The 22,685-nt window shown below is 37.2% G+C and overlaps 4 protein-coding genes across 10 annotated transcripts; all 4 read right to left on the minus strand.

The window, feature by feature from the left end:
• On the minus strand, positions 531-5,443 carry LOC18610949. The gene is made up of 12 exons (XM_018114316.1): positions 5,035-5,443; positions 4,711-4,870; positions 4,217-4,417; positions 3,719-3,783; positions 3,596-3,632; positions 3,038-3,099; positions 2,843-2,929; positions 2,570-2,620; positions 1,911-2,132; positions 1,371-1,464; positions 1,095-1,235; positions 531-989 (listed from the first exon to the last, which is right to left on the minus strand). Exons 1-12 carry the CDS (start codon positions 5,260-5,262, stop codon positions 907-909), a joined length of 1,431 nt encoding a protein of 476 aa, XP_017969805.1. The 5' UTR covers positions 5,263-5,443; the 3' UTR covers positions 531-906.
• On the minus strand, positions 8,242-13,535 carry LOC18610950 (U1 small nuclear ribonucleoprotein 70 kDa). Its single transcript, XM_007046907.2, has 10 exons — positions 13,123-13,535; positions 12,744-12,858; positions 12,580-12,659; positions 12,122-12,197; positions 11,968-12,032; positions 11,817-11,879; positions 10,194-10,275; positions 9,957-10,107; positions 9,436-9,504; positions 8,242-9,211 (listed from the first exon to the last, which is right to left on the minus strand). Exons 1-10 carry the CDS (start codon positions 13,222-13,224, stop codon positions 8,602-8,604), a joined length of 1,413 nt encoding a protein of 470 aa, XP_007046969.2. The 5' UTR covers positions 13,225-13,535; the 3' UTR covers positions 8,242-8,601.
• Positions 14,685-19,080, minus strand: LOC18610951 (proline-rich receptor-like protein kinase PERK4). 2 transcript variants are annotated; one of them, XM_007046908.2, is made up of 9 exons: positions 18,507-19,080; positions 17,700-18,224; positions 16,638-17,180; positions 16,288-16,374; positions 16,132-16,202; positions 15,914-15,990; positions 15,581-15,725; positions 15,130-15,291; positions 14,685-15,047 (listed from the first exon to the last, which is right to left on the minus strand). In XM_007046908.2, exons 2-9 carry the CDS (start codon positions 18,142-18,144, stop codon positions 14,814-14,816), a joined length of 1,764 nt encoding a protein of 587 aa, XP_007046970.2. In that variant the 5' UTR covers positions 18,145-18,224; positions 18,507-19,080; the 3' UTR covers positions 14,685-14,813. The 2 variants fall into 2 exon arrangements, with proteins under 2 accessions (XP_007046970.2, XP_017983646.1); XM_018128157.1 differs by lacking the exon at positions 18,507-19,080 and having other exon boundaries at positions 14,798-15,047; positions 17,700-18,472.
• Positions 19,176-22,276, minus strand: LOC18610952 (putative F-box protein At1g32420). 6 transcript variants are annotated; one of them, XM_018128168.1, is made up of 4 exons: positions 22,166-22,246; positions 21,200-21,249; positions 20,945-21,131; positions 19,176-20,582 (listed from the first exon to the last, which is right to left on the minus strand). In XM_018128168.1, the coding sequence occupies exons 2-4, from the start codon at positions 21,241-21,243 to the stop codon at positions 19,464-19,466; spliced, it is 1,350 nt and encodes a 449-aa protein (XP_017983657.1). In that variant the 5' UTR covers positions 21,244-21,249; positions 22,166-22,246; the 3' UTR covers positions 19,176-19,463. The 6 variants fall into 6 exon arrangements, with proteins under 6 accessions (XP_017983657.1, XP_007046971.2, XP_017983672.1 ...); XM_007046909.2 differs by lacking the exon at positions 21,200-21,249 and having other exon boundaries at positions 22,166-22,276; XM_018128183.1 differs by lacking the exons at positions 21,200-21,249; positions 22,166-22,246 and adding an exon at positions 21,882-22,118.

The raw sequence follows: 22,685 nt of genomic DNA on the forward strand, positions 1-22,685 counted from the left end.
ATCATACATTGTCAATTAACTATAAATGTCATATCATATAATAAAAAAATTAAAAGTTGAAAATTTTAAAAAATAAATACTCAGAATTTTAAAGTTTTATCTTTGTATATGAAATTTTATGATTAAGTTATAGTGTAATGTATATTGACAATGTATGAAATATAAAATTATAGTTGAAAAAGGTAGATATTGAAATTGTAACTTTGCATCAATGCACTAGGCCATTAGCAATCAATCAAATAGCACAGCAAAATGAATTTTATGTTTCTCTTATGACATGGCATGGCCTATTGGGGGAATGGAAAAAGAGTCATTCAAATTGTTCTCAAAAAATTATAGGACTAACAGGGTTTAGAAAATTTTTCCATGGTAATGGCAGAAAATTGAGAAACAAAATGTGTTGAGAAATTCAGGTGGTCCCCAAAGATTCAAGAAGAAGCTTTCTGCAATTTGAAACCAAAAAGTTCAGATAGCTCATTGGGAGATTGAATGCATCCATGAAAGCCAAAGCAAATTCATTATCGTAATACTTAAAGCTCGTCAGAAGATTCAAAGCACTGACATCTTATGTTATTTAGCCAAAGGTTTCTTACATAATTGTCAAATAGAATGTGGTAGACAGTTTATGGCAGGCACAGTTTGTATTTAACTTGGAACCAAAGGAAAATAAGATGCCAGGGAGAGGGGCAAAAGAAAAAGAAACACGTAAAGAAGCTCGGTTGGGGAAGTTCTTGCATACACCGGACAAGAAATGAGTATCCAGCAACATATAAAAACCTAAATCTTTTAAGTGAAAATAATTGAAAAATAGTTTGACTGTGGAGTGCTGAAGTTCACTGCAGTGTTTGATGGAGTTGCTCCCTGGTGAGAAATTCCTCCTGTAATAGAGCGAAAAAACAAAAGAACTCAGGACAGCTTGCAAAGATTCTCAAATCCCATATACTCTTCATTCTCCAGCTTTTCAACCATATCAGCAATGCCAACTCCACCTGTACCATTCAGGAAAATGATGTCAGCTTCTCACCATTTTGAGAGGTTCTCAAGTTAAGTGACTTGCTTTTCAGAGACCGATAGAAAGCAAGAAAGCATTGTACCTAAACTTATTGCGCTGATAAAGATTGTCAAAGCTAATATGAAAATGATTATCGATGCTCTTCCGAGGACTGCAATTATCTTTCTGACTACATGCTGGCCAGTAAAGGCAGCTACTGTTGCTACTAGAACGAAATAAGCAGCTGCAGGAGAAAAGAAAATGTAACACTGAAACTATAAGGATGATGAAGTAATGGTCCACAACTTAAAGGTTGAACGTTTTTCTTAATTGCTAACAATTGATTCTTATTGTAAATCTTCACTTCATTGTCACTTACCATATGGGACTGGAAAACGGTTGAGAAGATAATATTGTACAACTGACATTGAGGAGGAAAATACCATAGCAAACGTTGATGTTGCACTTGCTACCTGCATAAGCATAGTAGTATTGTTATGTCCTAGATGCAAAACACGAACATATACGTTCTGAAACTAAGCCAGTTGCCATGGCCATGCCAATGAACCAGTCAAGTCATCTTTTTCAGCTTCTTGTGTATTCATACTTAAATTTTCTCTTAGTTTCGACCTATAGTCTACCTCTCAACAATGGATTACCAGGTTCTCATCATTTTTCAGAATGAATAGTCTTCAAGGATGGGGTTCTTGATATGATATGGTACTATAGTTTTGACAGATTCTGAGAATCACTATCTGGATCATTGTGAAAAGGATTTTCTGACAAAAAAAAACTTGGACCATGAGAAAATTTGTCTGATAATACACTATGTCTTAGTATGTTTAATAATTGTATTTGCTATATATCCATCCCCACCTTGATTTCATTATTTGAATGAAATAATACTAGTTAATTATACCTGAGGAGGAATTCCTAGTTCAAGGAATAGAGGACCCAAGATGAAGCCACCTCCCAGTCCTAGCAGCCCACCAACCATACCAGCTATTATGCCACAGGAGCAGTAAAGAAGAATCTGATATATCTTCCAATTTGTGACTTCCTTTCCCTTGGATGCAATCACCCTGGTCCCTTTGTATAAGCATATGGCTTCAAAGAGTGTCACTGAGGCAGCAATCGGTATCTATTGAAAAAGCAACAATCGAGTTGAAGAGATTTAGCCTCAGTAAACTCTAGATTCTCTGTTTTGTAAACAAGTGCTCCTCAAGCTTTAGTTCAAGTGGACTAAGATTTATCTCCATTTTGTAATGTGATTCATGCAAAGGCAAGTGGTATTAAATGACTCTAACAAGATTTTTGCATTCATATTAAAATGATCGGATATAAATTTGCTTTCACTCATGTAAGCAAAATCTTTAGAGCCCCATTCCTAAAAACTATAGATTTGTCTGAACTCTGAGTAAGCTTATATCCAGTCTTTTCTCTGCTGCAGCCACTTACTTGAGAATGCTTATTGTAGTTTTTCAGATTAAAAAGGAATTATAGCGTTAAAAAAAAAAAGATTCCCTCTATCTGCCTAGATTCTAGAACAAGTTTTTATCCAGAATTCTGAGTTTTTACCTGCAAGGAGTTCACAATCCAATACACGACTGAGCAAGTTGGAACATATTCCTGCATAGACAAACATGTGGATGTCATTCAACAAAGACAACAATAACTTCATATTTTGCAGAATGCTAAATAATAGAAGGGGCTATGGACAGACAGGTGATATTGCAAAACTCATTGATGATAGTAGACTATGATTTGAAAAGAGATAAGATAGTGGAAGACCTTCGAAAGAACTAACATGGAGTTATTTTTCTTATAATGTTATGGATAATATTAGCATACCTTTACAATCTGGACAATAAGAAAACCGATCCACACATACATGAGCAGTGATAATTCTTTCCAGTAAATGTTTCGTAGCAGAGGAACCTGAATTGAATGATAACAACAACAGCAATTATAACAAAGGTAAGAATAACGTTGAGATTAAAGATAAAGAGTATTGTTGTAGGAAAACCATAATTTTCTTGGACTCACATCATCATCTGGCAGGGTGCCCGGGCCACTAGGTAGCGGTTTATAATCTTGTGCTGCTCCATCTGCAATTCCCAGGTTTAGCACAAGCCATTTGCATTTCAAATAACATAATGGAAATTCTTTTACCAGTAGACCTCTATGTGTATCTTGAGATTTTCTGTTTCACACATTATTGGTCTTAGAAACCACTATTTGAATCTTAATCCGTTTCTTATTGCTTATTTGGACTGATAATTTATGGCCAAAAATTGGATTTTTCCACAGATGGATTTGCTATTCACTCGTATCTCAAACTCAGATACCAAACTAGTGACACTTAAACGAGGTCGTCTATGAACATAGTTTACTTTGTTTTCAGTATGACCTGTTGAGGGGCAGCTCGTTTCCTTTCCTTTAATCTTCTCTAATAGCATCTTAAATTTGTTTAGCAATAATTTTTTTTAATGTCACTTCCTCATTTGAAATTTCATATGAAGTAAAAGCTAGTATTTCTGTAGAAGTTTTACTTTTAGGATGAATATAGAGGAGTTTACTTGGAGGGGATCATAAGGCACTCACCAGCTGGTTTGGACTCTGATTCCAACTTGGCTGCTTCCTGAAGAAAAATTCTCACTAGTTATCTTATAACAAAGGGAAGATATCCATGGAGTACATAAAGAGAAACGAAGTGGAGTATCCTACCTTTTTCATCATTGTCTCTTTCTTCCATGTATCTATACCTTTGAACAAGGCTTTAGTTGATGTACCTGCCATCAACAAATTTAAGCACCCGCATCAGAAGGAAACCATGTTACATAGATCCTGAACTCATGATAGAAAACAAATGGTATCTTCCTAGCTTGAATGTTCTATTCCTGGTTTTGATGGACAAGGATTTGAACCTAGATCCTGCCTTATTCCATCTGTTTCCCTATTGCATACACTGTTTCCTTTGTGAAAGCTGTCCTGGCTGACCGTTTTCTGGTTTAATATGGATAAAGAAAAGCAGACTCCACACGAGAAAAATAAAAGTGGTATGGATGATTCCATTATTCTCAAAGCATTTTCTTGCAAATATCCTTAGGTTACCAATTGATCTTTAAGAAATTCAGCAAGCTAAATTCGAATTTGTGCGAGAGGTAGAATAAGACCAACTATGCAAATGAACTTGAATGCCAAAAATTATGTAATTCTTATTACCAATGAAGAGGATGATAAGCAGAACTGTCACCATCCAATCAGCGAACATGACATTGAGGGCAACTCCAATGCTGATTCCAAGCATAAGCATGGGCTGAAAGAGCAACGCCAAGTCATAATCTATGAGGGGCATCTCCAATGTTGGGTGCCTAAGTCTCAGGTTATAGTATACCGTTGACCCAGCTGCACCCATGATCATACCTGCAATCCAAAATATTCAGAGAATTCTGCAAAAACTGGGATAAGCCTAAAAGCATCAAGCTTACCAATGTTATAGCCAAGCTTGCTACAGACATACTATTTATAAGCATGATTATGAATTTATATACGAGTACATGCATGCATGCATGTCTTGAAAACAAGATAAAGACATCCAAGATTGATGTTTAATGGATGCTGGTTAGCTGTGTTCTGTCATTCTATGTCAGGTAAGTTGAAGGTTAAACTACAGGAACGAAAATAGGATTATTATATTTGAGCAAAGTAAAACTCACACTTGGAAATGGCAGTGGAAGACTTGGGGTCGAAACCAATTATGAGAGTGAGCATGGGAACAAAAATTCCACCACCTCCAACCCCACCAACACTGCCCAACGCTGCACCAAGGAATCCAACAATTGATCCTACAACTATTTTCCAACCAAACTCCAACTCCTGCTCAATCAATAATTAAATTCAATATCAAGATAAACCAAACTTGAAAGATCAATGACACAACGATAGGAAAAAGTTTGAAAAGGTTTCCTCTCCTTGATGTCCAACAAGCAGAAAAAAATAGCAGATGTTGTTAAACAAGCCTAGCTGGATGACTCACTCACCGGCCAGACTGGTTCATAAGAAGATTTCCCACCCTGCCAGAGGAAGTTGGCAACTCTAACTAGCAATCCTCGTGTGTTTTCATTTTCATTGTCTTTGAAAACTGGTTGGTTCCTTTTGTCTTTCAATAATCTCTCTGCATTCCCCACGTTGCTCATCATGACAAGAACCAGAAAGACCACCCATGCCATGATAGCCAAGCTTCTCTGGTTCACCTGAACTCGAGCCATTTGGCTACTGCCCTGAATTGCTAGCAAAGAGGGAGAGACTCTCTAACTTGTGTAAAGGAATTCAAATGGAAAAACTTATCCCGGCTTTATATTTACTCACTTCTCTCCTTATTCCTCTCTGCTATCAATACAGTAGCACACAAAGAAAGAATGAGTTCACTCTTTTGGTACCTCCACGCTGTCTACATTTATAAATCCCACTCTCTCTTTCTCCCTCCCTATTGTACGCTGGACCGCGTGGTCCAATGACACAGTTCCTTTTTTTCTCTTTATTTTTTAAAAAATTTGTAAACTCCTATTTTCCCTTAAAAAGAAGAATTAAGTAAGAAAAAAATATTCATTTATTTCCAAATACTAAGGATTCGGTGTTTATGTTCTGTTTTAGAATCAACTGATTGTCCCCTCTCGAATCTGTACTACTCAATGTCGTTGTATGTTTAACCATTTCATCTCTTTCGAAGCTTCCAAAATTTAAACCTTGGGTTACTCATGGATTCCTTCCAACACCATGTAATTTACTGATTATCTGCCCTGTTTCTTCAGTATCCTGTTTTACCTACATGTCTTGGAAGTTTCGAGGAAGCTAATGAAATGCTTAGTAAACAAATTAGATGATGAGGTTTTAAACAAAATTTACCATGATTTGACCTGTGCTAATCCGATTAAGTTTGAATCAAGAGTTCTAAGGGTCTCATAGAAATGAACTTTTGCATGGGGCAGCTGAAGCCTGGACTATGTTCTGTGACTCTATCCATCACGCCCTTTTAGCAAGTTACTTGGTTGCGACAGTGGCTGATGTTACCCACTCTTGTTCTCCGTTTTCAAAATCTAGGCTAATCCAAGTCAGATCCTCCCGTACTAAGTTTACGCGGCAATGGAAGCTTCATGGCTGCTTCCGAACCTAATTGCATTAGACTTCTTTCCATTGGATGAAACCCCAAAAAAGAAAAATTCTTCCAAAAAATGATATTAGGTAAGTAGTTACTCATCAAACTATGTTCCTTAATGTCAATTTTAATGTTGCTTTTCAACTTTTGCTCTTACGTTTTCCTTCATGTCAATTTGTTTCTACAAGTGAACTGGGCAAGATATGCAAAACAATTTTTGCGTGAACGCTAAAACAAAAGAGCAAAGCAAGCCGGTTTTGAAGGAAGCTTCCCAGAAGCAGCATCAAGTTCTCAAGACACCTTAGTACGAACCAACGAGCAATAGCATCAAGGGGACTAGCCTGAGTCACAGGCTTTCTGCTACGGCAAAAGCCATGAAGCTTCATAGTTGCTTCAATCCATCTTGGATCCTTTTTTAGCTGTTAATTTCTTTGTAAAACGCACTTCCAGACAAAATCCCTCAAAACATTTCCTCCTTCTGATTTTAGTATCCATGTCCTTTTGCTGTTTTTGGAGCTTTGTGACTTCCTTGTGGTCAAGAAAGCTTAGCTTCATTGAGACGTGATCAGACCCCCCACAGGTTTTGACGTGTCCGAGGAACTCAAAGTTCTATGAACATCAAGTTGTGAAAAAACAGAACGAAATTGGGATGTCACATGTTGTAAGAACATTGAAAGAGATGAATTTTGAATCCAAAGTGGTTCTGTTTGTTCTATTCACATCAAATTTTGCTGATTTATCATTGAAACAAAGTAAAGTGGGATAATGTCTCTCAGGGTTGTATGATGTTAGATAGGAATATTGTGACATGATGTTTAAGATATTAGATTAATAATTCATGCACATGAAAAATTAGCACATTGCATTAATCAAGAATATTCTCTAACTTTTTTTCTGTTAGATTATTCTCGATATATTCTCTCCATTTAATTGTATATAAATCTAGCACATTAATTATTTAAAAAAGGTACGAAATAATTATTGAATCATAAGAGCTACTCAAATACTAATTCCAATGGAAATGTGGTTTTGTGAGGGGTGTAATTGAGCCAAACCGAATCAATACCGTATAGGCTCGAGCTCAATTCGACTAAAAAACTTAAAATTCAAGTTTAATTGGGTTTTATTTTTCTTTAAATTCATTCGAAAAATAATCATATTACTCAAACTCAACTCAATTAGGTTTTATTATCATTAATTTATAGAAAATTAATTTAAATTTGAATTTAAAATAAAATTTTAAAATATATAAATAAATTGAAAGGGATGATCAGGCTTGCGAATCACTTGAGTCGAGTGTTAAAGTTTTCTTACTCAACTCAGCTAGTTACTAGAGTAACTTGAGCTAAGCTCCAGAGTAAACGAGTCGATTTCGAATATCTATCAAACCGAACCCTAATAACCTATGAGTAATTTGATTTGTTTACATTTCTTACTTTCGAATGATTGATTGAGGACCTACAAAGTTTTAACTATCATGAGCCCAATTAACAAGCCAACGTAGGCTCCCATAGAGAGAACCTTTTTTTCCGACTGAGCCCAATATTGGGTAGGCAGTGGGTCGATTGAAAAGCCCAAAGTTGGGCAATTATTTACACAAGGGCGACCAGGGAGCTTCCACTTAGCCTAAAAGGAAAAGACAGTCAATGAACTTCCACAGAAAGCCGGCTCCGGTCACATTTTTCTTCCAATGAAAGCTTTCGTGGAGGGAAAAGTTTGGCGCTAAAACGAGTGTTTCAATCTCTCGTCGTATGAACTAAATCCTCGGAACCCAACTCAAGCGGAACTCTGTTGAACATATTCCCCAAGCTCTCCGTATCCATTTAGCTCAAGGGACTTCAAAGGGTTGAACGAAACCAAAAACGGCGTCGCTCAAGTCCCTCGAGGCCATCTCAGAATTAAGAAGCTTTCGGAGCAAGCCGTATTCAAGAGCCTCTCCTCTATCCGCCGGTTACGATACAAAATTATTGCTAACTAACCTGGTAAAATCTTTGAAGCTTATGCAGCACCGGTAATAAGATAAGCTAATTTTAGTTTTGGATCGGATGCAAGAAAAAGCAACCTGTGCTAAGGATGAGCATGAGAACGACAATGATACAACAAACATTAATTACCCATTTCAAGCGTCCTCGAAAAGAGAGCAAACACAATAGGTCGATAGGATAAAAGCTTAAAACCACATAACAAGTCTTTCTAGACATTTTTAAAATAAAATAAAAATAAAAGCAGAGATGCCATGCACATAGTAGTACCAGGGTTCCAACTCCAAAAGCCAACACTCCTGAACTCGGAATTCACCACATCAGAGAGAATGCATATAGAAAACTGTTTCCTTGAGATCTTAACTAGACCAAGGTGCATTAGGAGAAAAAGCAGCTCACACTAAAGAAGAGTGACCAACTGACACTGATCTTCATGCTCCGAACATGATTTCTGTCTTACGATCATCTAATCACCTATAATCATCTTCTTCCACCGCATCATAGCGATCACGGTCATGGTCAGCATATTGATCATAACGATCATGGCCACCATGGGCATCCAAATCATATTCTCCCCGACCTCGATGATGCTGATAGTGTTCATAATGTTGGTCATCTAGGTCTGAACGCCTATGCCCATGCTCATGCTCTTCATACCACCCACGATCCTCATCTTGCTCACCATGATCATAGTCCCTCTCACTATGCCGGTCCCGATCATGTTTGGATTCAACACGATCATAATCGGATTCCCTATCCCTAGAACGCCCACGATCACGATCATAGTCACCAACATCATAATCCCTGTCTCTGTCCCTCTCACGTTCACGGTCACGATCTCTTTCTCTATCGCGCTCATATTCACGACCACGATCCCGAGCTCGATCACGATCACGTGCTCGATCACGATCACGACCACGGTCTCTCTCTCTGTCCCTATCTCTGTCTCTAGTTCTTTCACGATCTCTGTGGTGCCTATCCTCTCTATCACGATCCCTTGGTCTGTCATGGGAGCGCTCACGAGACTTTTCTCGTTCCCTCTCCCGTTCCCTTCCTCTTTCACGTGATTTTTCCCTGTCCCTAAGATTTCCAAGATCAATCAGATATCTATAATATAATATGGTGACACCATGGCAAAAGACTAGAAAATGGTTCTTATCACAGATTTCCCAGCAAAAGTAAAGGTGGGATAAATTATTCTGGCATTTGTACTGAAATAAGTTTTAAGCCAGTAATATACACTTTTTACATTGTACCAAACGCTATAAACACAAAAATTAGTAAAGTAACTCAGCTAATCTTACCGGTCACCATGTCGATCCTCTCGAATCCTTGGCTCCTCAGAACGAGATGGTCCTGATTGCAGTTGCTCCCTGAGTAGTAAAAGATCATTACATATTTAATATCCAGATAACAACAGTTGAAACTGAGCCCGACGTATCTGGTCAATCCTAGCCTGGTAATACCGGACTTCAAGCATACCAAATATCAAAACATCAAGGAAGAAATACATAAGAGCATATGCCATGCAAACTTTTTAAAGATCAGCTTAACTCCGATGGAAGCATGTGAACTAAAGGCTGCTGCATGCAGCCCTACTCAAACCATCTCCCACCCGCAAAGCAATCAGAAAGGGAGAATCTGTTAAGATGCATTACTGGTATTTTAATTTTTCAATATCTTACTAGTCACTTAAATAGTAATACCCAAACTTAAGCAATTTCTAGAAAGTAATAGTTTTGAAATTTGTAAGACACATTTGTCAACTTTAACAGGGTATGTTTATGCATCAGATTACAATATGCATAGCCACCTCCCAAAATACCTTTGATTAACATCTTCACCTCCAACCCTGGTTGTTCCAAGGCCACCACCTAGCCTACGAGGGCGCCAATTTGGGACTGTCCTACCACGCTCAACATCCACAAGAACCCTTCTTCCTTCAATCTTCCTTCCATCAGCTTGTTTATAAGCAGCTATGAGATGTACAAAAGCAGAGATTAGCAAAGCTCACTAAAGCCTACCAGCTCAAAAGTGACAACATAATCAAATGTAAGCCAACCTTTCATATCCCGAGTATGCATGTACTCAATGAAAGCATAGCCTCTGGGTTTATTTGTGGATTTATCAGTAATCAACCGAACCTGGTAATCTCACAACACAAGAAATAATTAATAAACAGTCAGAAGAAACGTATAGAAGAACAATCTTCTGGTAGGAATCAGATAGTTGTAATCGATGATGTTTGATCTCCAGAGCTAAGTGCTAGCACTACAAAAAAGTTAAAACAGTAAATCCTAAATGGCACGGCAGGCAGGCAGGCACTATGCCTCATTAGCCGTGCTCACCTTTTATTCATAGGGCTGCCACTGCGAGATGCTCACCACCACTGCTAGAGTTGCAGAAAAACTGATGTATCGTGGCATATTTACCATTTGTTGAACAAACTAAACTCCCCTTACCAGGGAATAATTTTTTAAAATAGAAAATAGTTATAGACTAGGAAATACCAGAACACCTTCTCAACTGCTGATATGTTTTTGATAGCCTTTAAAAGCCAAAAGTAAAATTTTTAGTAGCAGTAAAAGCATGGACTAAAATTAAATAACAAAAGAAAGAGATGCTTATACTCCCAATTTGTTTTACCCAGAGCAGGAAAAAGAACAGATGTCAGCCACCTTTTGTTGCTCGAAAATAAAGGCCAAAAGGCATAATGCACAACTTCTCTGCTCAACATAGTTTTTTCAGCTTTGCTGTGCAGGATGAAGCAACATCTTTGGAATTGGATTGTAAAAGTATTGGGAATTGCGAAATAATCAGCCCTTACCAGGTATACCTTTATAGGATGATTCTTAATGGTACAACAATACCTAAAGAGTGGAAAATCACCTATATCTGGAGATGGTTTCTACATCCTACCATATTAAAGCAACTTATCAAGGGGTCCATTGAAACAAACCCATACACCCTTACCAGAAAATAGGCTGTGATACCTGTTATTTTTTTTCAACTTGATCAGACTCCAAGTACAATATATTACAGAACAGGCAGAAATTGGATTGTAAAAGTATTGGGGATTGAGAAATAGAGTAATCAGCCCCTTACCAGGGATACCTTTATAGGATGATTCTTAATGGTACAACAATACCTAAAGAGTGGAAGATCACCTATGTCTGGAGACGATTTCTACATCCTACCATATTAAAGCAACTTATCAAGGGGTCAACTGAAACAAACCCATTCGACCTTACCAGTAAATAGGCTGTGATACCTGTTTTCATTTTTCAACTTGAACAGACTCCAAGTACGATATATTACAGAACAGGCAGATGCTCAGCATACTCATAGTTGCCAAACAGAAGTTGTACATGCATTGCTATTTAGAACTACCATGTAAGGATAGAGTTTTGCAACTACAACATGCATTACTGCATATCAAGTTTATACAAGCATTTTTAAAATAGGTTCTTAGTAAGCTTAGGTATATAGTAAGTACATATGTCAAAAGATTTAACCTTTTTTACAAGAAAAAATATAGCTTGATTTGAAAAAACTGGAAATCAAAAAACTTTAAAACTTGAAATTTAGTTTAGGAAACTAAAATCTTTTATGCAAGAAACAGAAAGGATAAAGCGGCTGCATAACCTCTTACCAAACCTGCATGAGGGTGCTCAAAAATACCTACCCGCTTAATCGGTCCATAAGATTCAAACTCCCTTTTCATTCTACTCTCGGATGTCTCGTAATTCTGCAAAAAAATATTACAGCTAATAACTTATTCCAGAAGGGATGAACGAAAGATGAAGTTAGATGTGAAATTGGGAAAATTCACTTACAAGTCTAGCAACAAATAATGTCTTGTAAGGATCACCTGAAATGTTTGGGTCGTTATTTGGATCATCTGCATAAAATACACAAAAAAGAAAACAAGGATTAAAAACCACAAATGCATCAGTCGCTAATAAGTAACTTAAAGAAAAGAGACTTTACAGTTTTTCAACTCCTCAGCAGCCTTCTCTACACCCTTCTCTAGTCGTAACTTATGAATTCTGGCTCTTCTTTGTGCCTAGATCCACAAAAGATTCATTACAAAAGCACAAATGTATGTTAAAATTTTATCCTTCCATCAAAATAAAGTAGATGGTCAAATTAACATCTTACACCAAAAGCCACTGTATAGTTACATAATTATTTTTACAACATGCTCACCCAGTTTGGACTAGAACATGGTACTAAAGCCATGTTTACATACAAACACAAAAAAAACATAACTGAAGTGATCTCAGTATACAGCTGCATCAATTGTACATCTTATTGACATATCATATTACTCGAATGAAATTCCAAATTCAATAAAACCACAGAAGATAACAAAAGATGCACTACCAAACCACTTTACTTATGCAAAGCATTTCATAAAAACAAAAACATAGTAACTTGTATCCTACAGGTGTTTCAGCTTCCTGAACAGGCGGAGCGTACTCAGCATCTCCTGGCTCAGCAAAGTGACTCACGAACTGTGCCATTCCTAACAAAGCCAAACAAAGCAAATCAAATCAATAAATGTCAAAATCTTGAGAGAAAATTTAAAAGCCAAATACAAGACAAAGACCTGTGTACGGGGGACATTTTCTCTTCTCCGGAGGCGGTTTAAACTCCAATGGAGGTCGAGGTTCAAAGAGCTTCAAAAGATTGGCTGTTAAACCAGTAGGATGACTTTGTCCAATCTACAAAGTTAAAACAGATTATTTAATCATCTTTCTTTTACAACAAATCAAAATCGCTATATAACTTTCAATAGCATTAATTTTCCGGAAATCCCAGCAAATCTACATATCTCAAAATAAAAATTGAATAAAATCCATCACAAACTTTGGAAATAGAAAATAAGTAAACAAAAATGAAAAATCTACAATTATCTTAAGCTAACAACTCGAACTTAAAAATAATCGGATCAAACTATTCAAAAAAAAAACCCTAAAATAACGAACCAGCTTGAGCTGTTGGATATTGGCGCGGTTCTGAGGGGGTTTAACGCGGGCCTGAACAGCGGCGTTTTGGTTGCGCATGAAGGCATCGTTGTAATCTCCCATGTTGAAGAGAGATCAGGGGGCTTAGCTAGGGTTTTTTCGACAAAGCGAGGATTTGGTAATCTAGATTAAGACGATAAGAAGCATCGATTCGATTGTACTTTCTGAATCGTGTTTCGTAAATCGGGTCGGGTCTATCGGTAAATGGAGCCTGAAAGACGGCGGGGGGAAGAAGCTAACAAAGGGTTTTTAGGAGAGTATATATAGCTGGCTTTAAGAAAAATGTACGAGCTTTGGTTTTTCCTTTTCTTTTTCTCTGTCCAGCTTGAAAGACTAGCATAAACCTCGCTCGACTTGCTTGTAACCCCGCGTCCGAATTACGTTTGTTAGGACGGAGGAGGTTGCTGAAGTGGTGTCGTTTTTGTTTGACTTTAAAAACTAAAGTGGTCATGGACATGGTGGGCTCGGGCCATTTGTTATTGGGCCAAAAGTTTTGAGCTAAACCCATATCCGTCTACAGACAAAATAACCTCTTACTTATTAACAATAATGAAGTTTTACATTAATATTTCAATAAATAATATTTTTAAAAATTAAATCTAAATGAAAGTATGTTATTTTATTCAATAAATTGTAATAATTTTTGTTCAGACAAGATCGATTTTGAGTTTAAAAATGTTTACTCTAATTCCAACATTGAATTAAATTGAAAATCTAAATTTAGACACGATGAAATCTTTTTAAAAATATATCAACAAATTTTAAAATTCTCTAAACACAATGTGGAATATGAAAATGATTTTCCCTAACAGAAAGATTTTCTTAGCTACTGAATTACAAATGTCGAGGTATAATTCTTTTTCTTTGATCTTTCTAATGCAAAGTTATAACTTAAATAGCTACTAGTATTAAAAAAAAAAATTATGTAGGTAAAATCCGGTCACAATGATAGTCGTATATTTTTTTTATTTAAAGAGTTAAATTCGAATTTTATTTTTCTCAAATTATTTAACTATTAATATATTTATCAATTAATCTCTCTAAACAAGTTTTTTTTTTCTTATTAGTGTAACAATTAATATACTTACCAAATTATTTAAGGACATATTAAAGAAATTCTGTGTTTGTGTGTTTTTTTTGTTTTCCTTTTTCAAATATCATTAAGCAAAATCAATCTTGTCATTTGCTGAATGCAAATAAATTTATTGAATCCCAATCTCTTGTGGCAAAAATGGCATTATAATCGTAAGCATGATACCCAAAATGTAACATAAACACAAAAAATTTCCCCTTTTTGTTTTTGAAGGTATGGGATTTTTGCAAAAGTTACTTACTGATACAGAAGAGTTACATGAATTCCTTTTTCTCAAAAATGGAATGACAAAAGCATTTATCTTCTTAAACACCATCAAATTCATATATAAGTAAGCATAGAATCAGAACTCACACAAATAACAGAAAGCTAGATGTGCCAAGATACATGATCAAAGATCAAATGCATAAATAATACAAATGCAAGATAATAAAGAGAAAAACACTTTTGAATTAACAAAGATCCCAATTAACAGAAGGACCTGGAAATCCCAAATTTTTTTATGTAAATAATCACTGTGTTCTTTTTTTTTTTTTGTCAAGCTTTTTGGTCCAGTTGGTTAAATATTGTGCCTTTGCATCTCTCTCGAGTGATCACTGCTGGAAGTTCCGTCTTCGCTGCCCCCGAATTCCTGGCTTGACAGTGCTAATTGTCTGAACTTCTTCATGTCAGCGTTGTATGAACTGGCACTGTATTCGGAGCTTACACCAGAGCTGTAGACGGCGCTATGGCCTGGCTTTATCCCCTCGTTCAAGTCATCCAGGGAAGAATCTCCTTCCAGGGCACGTACTATCTGCTTTGCGTTAACATTTTACATTAAATCACTTGTGATGCAACTAAACGTTGACAAATGAAGTTGGAGATCATTGCAAAACCTGGCTCATTTTCGGGCGCTTTTTGGCAGAATGTCGGATGCTGGCAGCAGCACAGGCTACCATGCGTTGCATTTCGTGGTGGTTGTAGTTAAGCTCCAAGCGTGGATCAGCCAGCTCATCATGGTTGCCATCTTCCAGTGCCCGAGCCAAAAGTGGTCGAGCCTGTTCACAGCACGCCCAAAAAAGAGGATAACAATAAGAAGGAAAATGAAACATTAGTTGGACAGCACAGAACAGACAGAGGCAGCATTCTCTATGTAATCTTATGGTGCCGAAAGGAATTTATATTGGATACATGGCCTTTGTATAATTGTATCTACTATCAATCATTTATACTCCACTTTGCTAAGTCATAGTTTTAAGATCTCATTTTTTTGGCAATTAACATCAACTTTGAGCTCTAGTGCAAGTATTAGGTTTGGAGATATAGAGGAAGTAACAGAGTACAGACCCAATCGACTAAGCTGTCTTCCATTGCATTAGTAGGATCAACAGGTCGCTTTCCAGTAATGAGTTCCAAGAGCATGACCCCAAATGAGAAAACATCTGATTTCTCTGTTAACTTGCCGCTTGAGGCATACTCCGGAGCCAAATACCTACATTATAAAAAGAAACAAAATCATCAGTGAGTGGAGTTCTAGTTTCCTCTTTCCTTTTGGAAATGCTGTTTGAATCAACCTTTTCAAGCAAACTATAGATTTCCCTGTTTCAATCTTTCTTTTTCCTCCAACACAACTAATCACAAACTAGCTTTTCACTTTTATTTATGGACTCAGTTCCTTACCCGAATGTTCCCATCACACGAGTTGAGACATGAGTGTAGTTATCAGAAGACAGCTTAGCCAATCCAAAATCTGCCACCTGTAAAATGTGCTCGGTTAGTTTTTGCCCAAATAGATGTCATAGGCTGATGTGAATGATCATTGTGAACTTGGTAGTTCCATTTTATTGGATAATTGACTTTCAATGATGAATTAAAACACTGGTTTTAAGAAAAGATACCATGGCTTCGAAGTTGTCGTCAAGAAGAATATTAGCTGCTTTGATATCACGATGAATAATGCGAGGATGGCCTGCATGCATGGTTCAACAAAGAAATCAGAACTTCAGAAAGAAATGGAGAGAGAGAGAGAGAGAGATAGAAAACTGGGAACTTACAATCTTCATGAAGATAAGCAAGACCTTTAGCAGAACCTAATGCAATACGAAGTCTGGTGGAAAAATCCATGACTGGAAGATCCTTTCCTGCAGTGGAAAGTTGTAACTATTTCAGGAGTGCAAATCACTTCAGATCAAAATCTTTGCCATAAGGTTTTTTAGTGCAATCCACTATAGGACTCCAACATATTCTCCCAATTTTCAGGAGCATTCAATTTGGAAGACTTAGATCATTATTTGCTTAAATCTTTTCTAGAACTTATGCATCAGGGTCCAAGACTGCAAGCATTGAATTTCTTTACGCAAGTACTAAAAGAAATAATAATGAATGAACCAAGAAATTAATTTACCATGGAGATGATGTTCCAGGGTATTATTTGGAACAAATTCATACACCAACATCCGCTGCCCGCCAGCAATGCAATATCCAACTAGTGACACAAGATGGCGATGATGTACACGGCTAATTATTTCAACTTCAGCCTGGAATTCTCTTTCTCCTTGTCCACTGCCACTTTTTAAACTCTTGACTGCAACCTCCTTTCCATTCGGTAACACACCCTTGTGCACATATCCGAACCCACCTTGACCAAGCAGATTAGCCCGAGAAAATCCACCGGTAGCAGCTGCCAGCTCCTCATAACTGAAAGTGCTCTTATTGAATCCAAGAGCAATACTTGGTGAGGGGGGTGGCAAAGGAGGGGGACGGTATGGGCCTGAGAAGTTGGAGCTTGCTTCACCACTATAAACTGGTGCTTGCATTGGGGATGGTGAACCCCAGCCGCCGCCACCACCTGGTGGTGGAGGAGGTACTTTGACAACATGCTCTGCCCCTTGGGGACTATTGAGCCAGGGAGGATTCTGTGTTTTGTTATAATATTGATCACCACCACCTGTGCATAAACCAGATAATAGAAATAATTTTTGAGCCACATACACTATACATCGACTCTCAAATCATAAAATTGATATCAAAGCTAGTTTCAAGATTCAATATAAGATAAATTATAGATCATGCATATTGATTTTCTTCTCTTCACTGGATTTTCATGATCTTGATTAAAACCTATTTACAGAAGTCCATGATAATGTTTCCTTTTGCTCTAGTTTTAACAGGAAAAATTGCTACAAGCAACGCAGGTCCCTTGCTTCAAATTAGGCTAAGGTTTTTGCTAGTCCTTTAAAGCAGCAAAATAAAGGGAATTTGATAAGGGAACTCTGCTTCGTTACAATAGAAACACAGGCCTTAATGTTGGTTTAATTGACAAAGAGAACTTTATGGCAAGTATTTGTAAAATTCCAAGCTTTCTTCTCCTAAGTTTCACCAATGAAGAAAAAGTGCATTCCAGGAAAAAAAAAAAGAAACAAAGTCCTTTGCCTTGGCAGCAGGAAAGAAGGGTATTGTTTTTCACCTTTAGCTTCATGAGATGGGTAGTACTGCATTTGCTGACGCCTTCTCTTCTTCTTCTTTTGCTGAGTGCATCTTGCTACACAGAGTAAAATGAGAAGAAGCAATAATCCTGCCCCCACAGCTACTCCTGTAATAATCTTTATATCCGTCTCATTACTTGATGAATCCGAGGATGATGAAACTGAAGAAGATGTATTATTAGCAGAAGAACTGTTTGCCTTGGTACCACTACTTCTGGGAGGAGTTGGGGGTGAGGGGTTGCGGTTACTGTTAGAAGTTGGAAGAGGAGAACTATTATTACTATTCGGTGGTGGTGATGGTGGCGGTGGTGATCTTGTGGATGATGATGGTGGTGGTGGTGGTGATGAGTTATTTCGTGATGAATTTGATGGTGGTGGAGCAGGTGGGGAATCTTGTGATGGAGAATTCTCAGGGGATGATGCCATTTTGTGTTAGCTTTGCGAACTTCCAGCCAAGAAACTCTCCACCCCTCCCTTATTTGCTTGTCTCAAACAACTGAAGAACCCTGGAGAAGATTGCAAGGTTAAAACCAAGGAAATTGTGATAGATACAGGCCATTTAAGATCAGATATTGCGGTCATGCAAATGCTCTAAATCGAGATTAAAAAAACAGAGCAAACAAACTTCTCCAGAAGAACATTTAACAAATTTCTAACACAAATGTCATGTTATACATTGAACTTCTATGATGAAATTCATGCATTGCTCTTTATGTTTATGATTGGAAACACTTTTTGGTGAATAAGTTTTAACTTTATTTTTTCCTTTTGCAAGAGGAAAGAGATACCTGAATGAAGAAGATAGAAGGGTTCTCAAGAGGAAGAGAGAGAGAAAGGGTGTTGCATGGTAAAATTGCCATTCTAGAGAGGGGATCCTGTCGTTCCCCGGTGGCTTCCTACAAAGCAGGACTCTTGGTTCTTTTTCTCTCTTAACCTCTTTTGTCTCTCTGCCACCCTTGATTCGTTTGAGTTGGTTATTCTTTTTTAGTTCTTTACTATTTCCTGCTTTGCCTAGTCCTTTACTAAATCTGTGGCAACCTATTTTCTGGTTTCGAAGAAGTGGCCTAAACAGTACGGAACATCAACTCCAATAACTACAAAACTCATTCCTCTTTGTCCCCAACATGAGCGCTTATTTTCACACTTGTAACAAACAGAGCCTCACGCACTAACAGATCACTGGCCAAATATTACCACCCAAAGGTAATATAGAAACAAGAATTTCATTAATATTGAACGAAAAAAGAAAAACCTTTATGGCTTTGAGAAGCAAAGCAAACCGAATTCCTTTGCTATTTTTCACTATGTAATCTCAGTTTACCTCCAGGCATTTGGCCTGTTCTGTTCTGCAAAATGCAGGAACAATTGGCTATACCTAATAGTCTTGTATCATTAAAAAAAACCCAATTTATTGCCCCATTTTTGCATCGAAAAAGGTAAAATTCACACCATCATGAAACCAATGATATCAAAGAAAATGCCATTCTTGTTGCAAAGTAGCAACCATATCACTAGCTTCCAAATGCGAAGTTCCTTGACAAAGCTTACAAGTATTAAGTTTCAAAGCAAGAACTTCAGAAGTTTTCAGTTACAAGATCAAACAACCTCAATAATTTAAGAGAACGAAAAAGTATTAAGATACCAGCAAAGGTGAGGCTTGGTTAAGTATGTATCTCAGTAACCTCATATTTTAACCAACAGATGACACATTTACAAGAGACTTTGAAGAGGAACTGTACAGACAATTAAGCCGATACTCCAACCATCGGATCCCTCACTGATACGAGGCTGTTCACATACGGAAGATACCCAGTACATGAATCAGCTGTCATTGTGCATATCACTTCCAACTTCTGTTCTCTCACATGATAAGCAATCACCCTTGTCCCAAGTACAAGCATCAGAATGTCATCATTAGCACCAGGCAAAGCCCTGCAGACACCATATGTGCTCCCCACATCATCACAAGTAAATTGTAGTACAGTCTTGAGCCTCATATCCATATTCCCATAAATGTATATATTGTACTTATCAAATATAAGACAAGGCAGAATGTAACACAACTCCCCATGCATCACAGTTAAAGCACCATATTCTCTACTGCTGAGAGGAAGTGGTAGAATCCCATATTGCTCATTCCTCAAATTAAAAGCCAGGATGACACCAGAAGAGGCTTTCCAATAGACAACTCCCTTCATGTAGTACCCACCACTAAGCAGATCCAAACAATCAAGCTCACAGCATATGGTGTCAGAGACTCTCCAGGAGCTTGACCTTGATGAGTAAATCTCAAAATAGACAACCGGATGATCAGGAAAAGTGACAGCACAGACAAGCTCATAAGTTTCATTAAAGTTCAACGGATGTGGTTCAAAAACAAGTACCATGGCTGCCTCAGCTCCATGGTACATGTTTGGCCTGGGAAGCATTTTCCATTGCTTGGTCACAGGGTTGCAAATGTAGTAGACATTGTCCCCGACACTTTGGCAACAAAGCAGACCATTGCAAGAGGTTCTGATATTGACAGGCTCAGGCAAGAACTTCAGAGAGGGATCAGGCATGCCATATGCATCTTGATTAAATGAGATGAAGGAAGGATCTTCACCAGGGAGTTGAAAAAAGAGACCAGAAATGTTTTTGAAGTAAGTAGTTTGTATGTGGGCAAAAAATGGACTGCTTATCCACTGATCCCATCCTCTGGAAACAGTTCTGAACTTACAGAGTGTTTTTGCAGGAAGAAAATGAAGAACATGGTCCCTCAAAACATCTTCTATGCGCACTTCCTTCTTCATGTTTGTAAGCATGGGGGATCTGGCATAGGCCTCTGGACTCTCAGGTGTGGACTTGAATGACAATATCGGAAGCTGAAATATAGAATAAAACTTATCACAAAAATATTTAAAAAGGTTAAAAAGGGATTGAAGGGGTCGGAGAAAGAGCAGCTTAACAAATTCCACCTCATTTACTTTTGACAAATGCAGAAAAATTTATAAAATCAGGCCCATCTATACAATCTATAAATGATTTTGCTGCCTACAGAAACAGATTAGCACTAATAGCCATAACGCATAAGAAGTTATTTCAACGATCCAACAGATGTTACTTCATAGCTCAAACCATTCCGGACCTTTCAATTACGAAACATAGCTTATCGAAGCTAACAGCAAATACTCCCATCGAATTTGACATGTTCTAAGTGAGAGTGGAAAAAAATCTAAAAACATACCTCGTCTGAACTTTCCTCAGCACCCGATTCTGAATCATCTTCAATTTTAATTAAACAAAAGTCAACTTCCATCTTTTCCTGATCGTCACTCTCCAAATCTGCCATGACCCAAGAATCACTATCTGCCATGACCCAAGAATCACTATCTGCCATAACCCAAGAATCACTATCCGAATCAGCCATGATCCTGCAGACAAAAGTTCCATTAATCAGCAAAAGAAAGGTCAAAATTGCACATAGAGCTTGGGAAGTTACGATCTATGACAAGTCAACAACGCCAAAATTAAGCTTGTTATCATCCTCAACTGAAAGAAAAGATTTACAGAGGTTTATCAGAACAATTCAACCCAAGCCACATCTTACAATTGCATGGTTTACCTTGACAAGTATAAGAAAGAAAATGAGCAAAAAAGGAAATGAACAAAGCCAATCAAAAGAAGTTGAAAAATGATTATAGAAATAAAGAAAGAAATAGCAAAGGACGTTACAATCAACTGCTCTGCTTCTGATGAGACAGAAACCAAATAAAATTAAATATATATTTGCCTAATCAAGGAAAGATTAACCAAGAGTAGAGACGAAATGCTAGTTCCAGTCAAAGTCAATTCTTTGGGCCCACACAGGATAATAGAACAAGTAAACAGAAACTTGGCACGAAGTTTACGCTTTATTCCAACTTTTCGGAAACTAATTGGAAATTCACTCGAAGAAAATTCTTCCCCTTTTCCACATTTTCTTACTTGTTTCTCATCTATTTTCTTGGCAAACAAACAGAGACAATCAAGAAAAATAAACTCCCAGAAAAAATTATAAATAATATGTATAAAGGCCATCGAAAGAAACAGAAAATTGAAGTCAAGTCAATTTTTTATGGGGCCCACGGAAAAAGAAAACCAGAACATGTTAACAGAAACTCAAGGATGAAGTTCACTCTCACTTTCGTTTTCTCAAACTGAACGGAACTTCAGTCGACGAAGTCTTTTCTCTTTTTCCGTACTTGTTCCCCTTTATTTTCTTAGGAAACAAACAATCTAGAAAAGAAACCTAATAAATATCAAACAAAACCGAGAAACGGGTTTTAACCGAAAGAATCAACATCGTAGAAAATCAAAAACCGAAAACGAGACGTAAAAACATCACCAAGAAAACCCCTAAAAGAGGAATACAGAGAGAAGAAAGAGTTCAAGACTACAGAAGAGAGAGAGGAAGAGGGAATGAAACCTTGGAAATGAGTGAGGAGATTTTGATCAGTTCTCAAAGAGATTAGTGTGGTCTGGAGAGCGGAATCTGGCCCTCGCGGATTATCAAAGCGTGTTAATATAGATGAGACTCACACGTGGCTTCCTCGTATTGGTTTCATGATGTTTCAACTTCATTTTCGGGGTGATGACCAAGAACTTGGTGGGAAAGTGGTTGTTACGTTAGGTCAATCATAGATATTGATTCGCCCGCTGATTGTAAAAAGGCAAACTTGTGCAGCAAGCTTCTCACTTCCTTCAAAATTTCTTTTGCAGTAAAAAAGTAACAATAAAACGCGAAATTTATTAGCCGTACGAGTTTAAATTTATTTATCGACGTATAAAATATTCTACTTAAAATAAACAATCACAATTATCTTATCTTATTTCAATAATAAATACATATATTTTATGTTCGTTACATGATTATTGATTAGACATACTAAAAATGATTTAATTTAATCATTTTTTTATAATGGGTAGTGATTAGAGAACTAATTATG

The sequence above is a fragment of the Theobroma cacao genome, chromosome 1 (genome assembly GCF_000208745.1).
Source record: "Theobroma cacao cultivar B97-61/B2 chromosome 1, Criollo_cocoa_genome_V2, whole genome shotgun sequence".
NCBI classification, from domain to species: domain Eukaryota; kingdom Viridiplantae; phylum Streptophyta; class Magnoliopsida; order Malvales; family Malvaceae; genus Theobroma; species Theobroma cacao.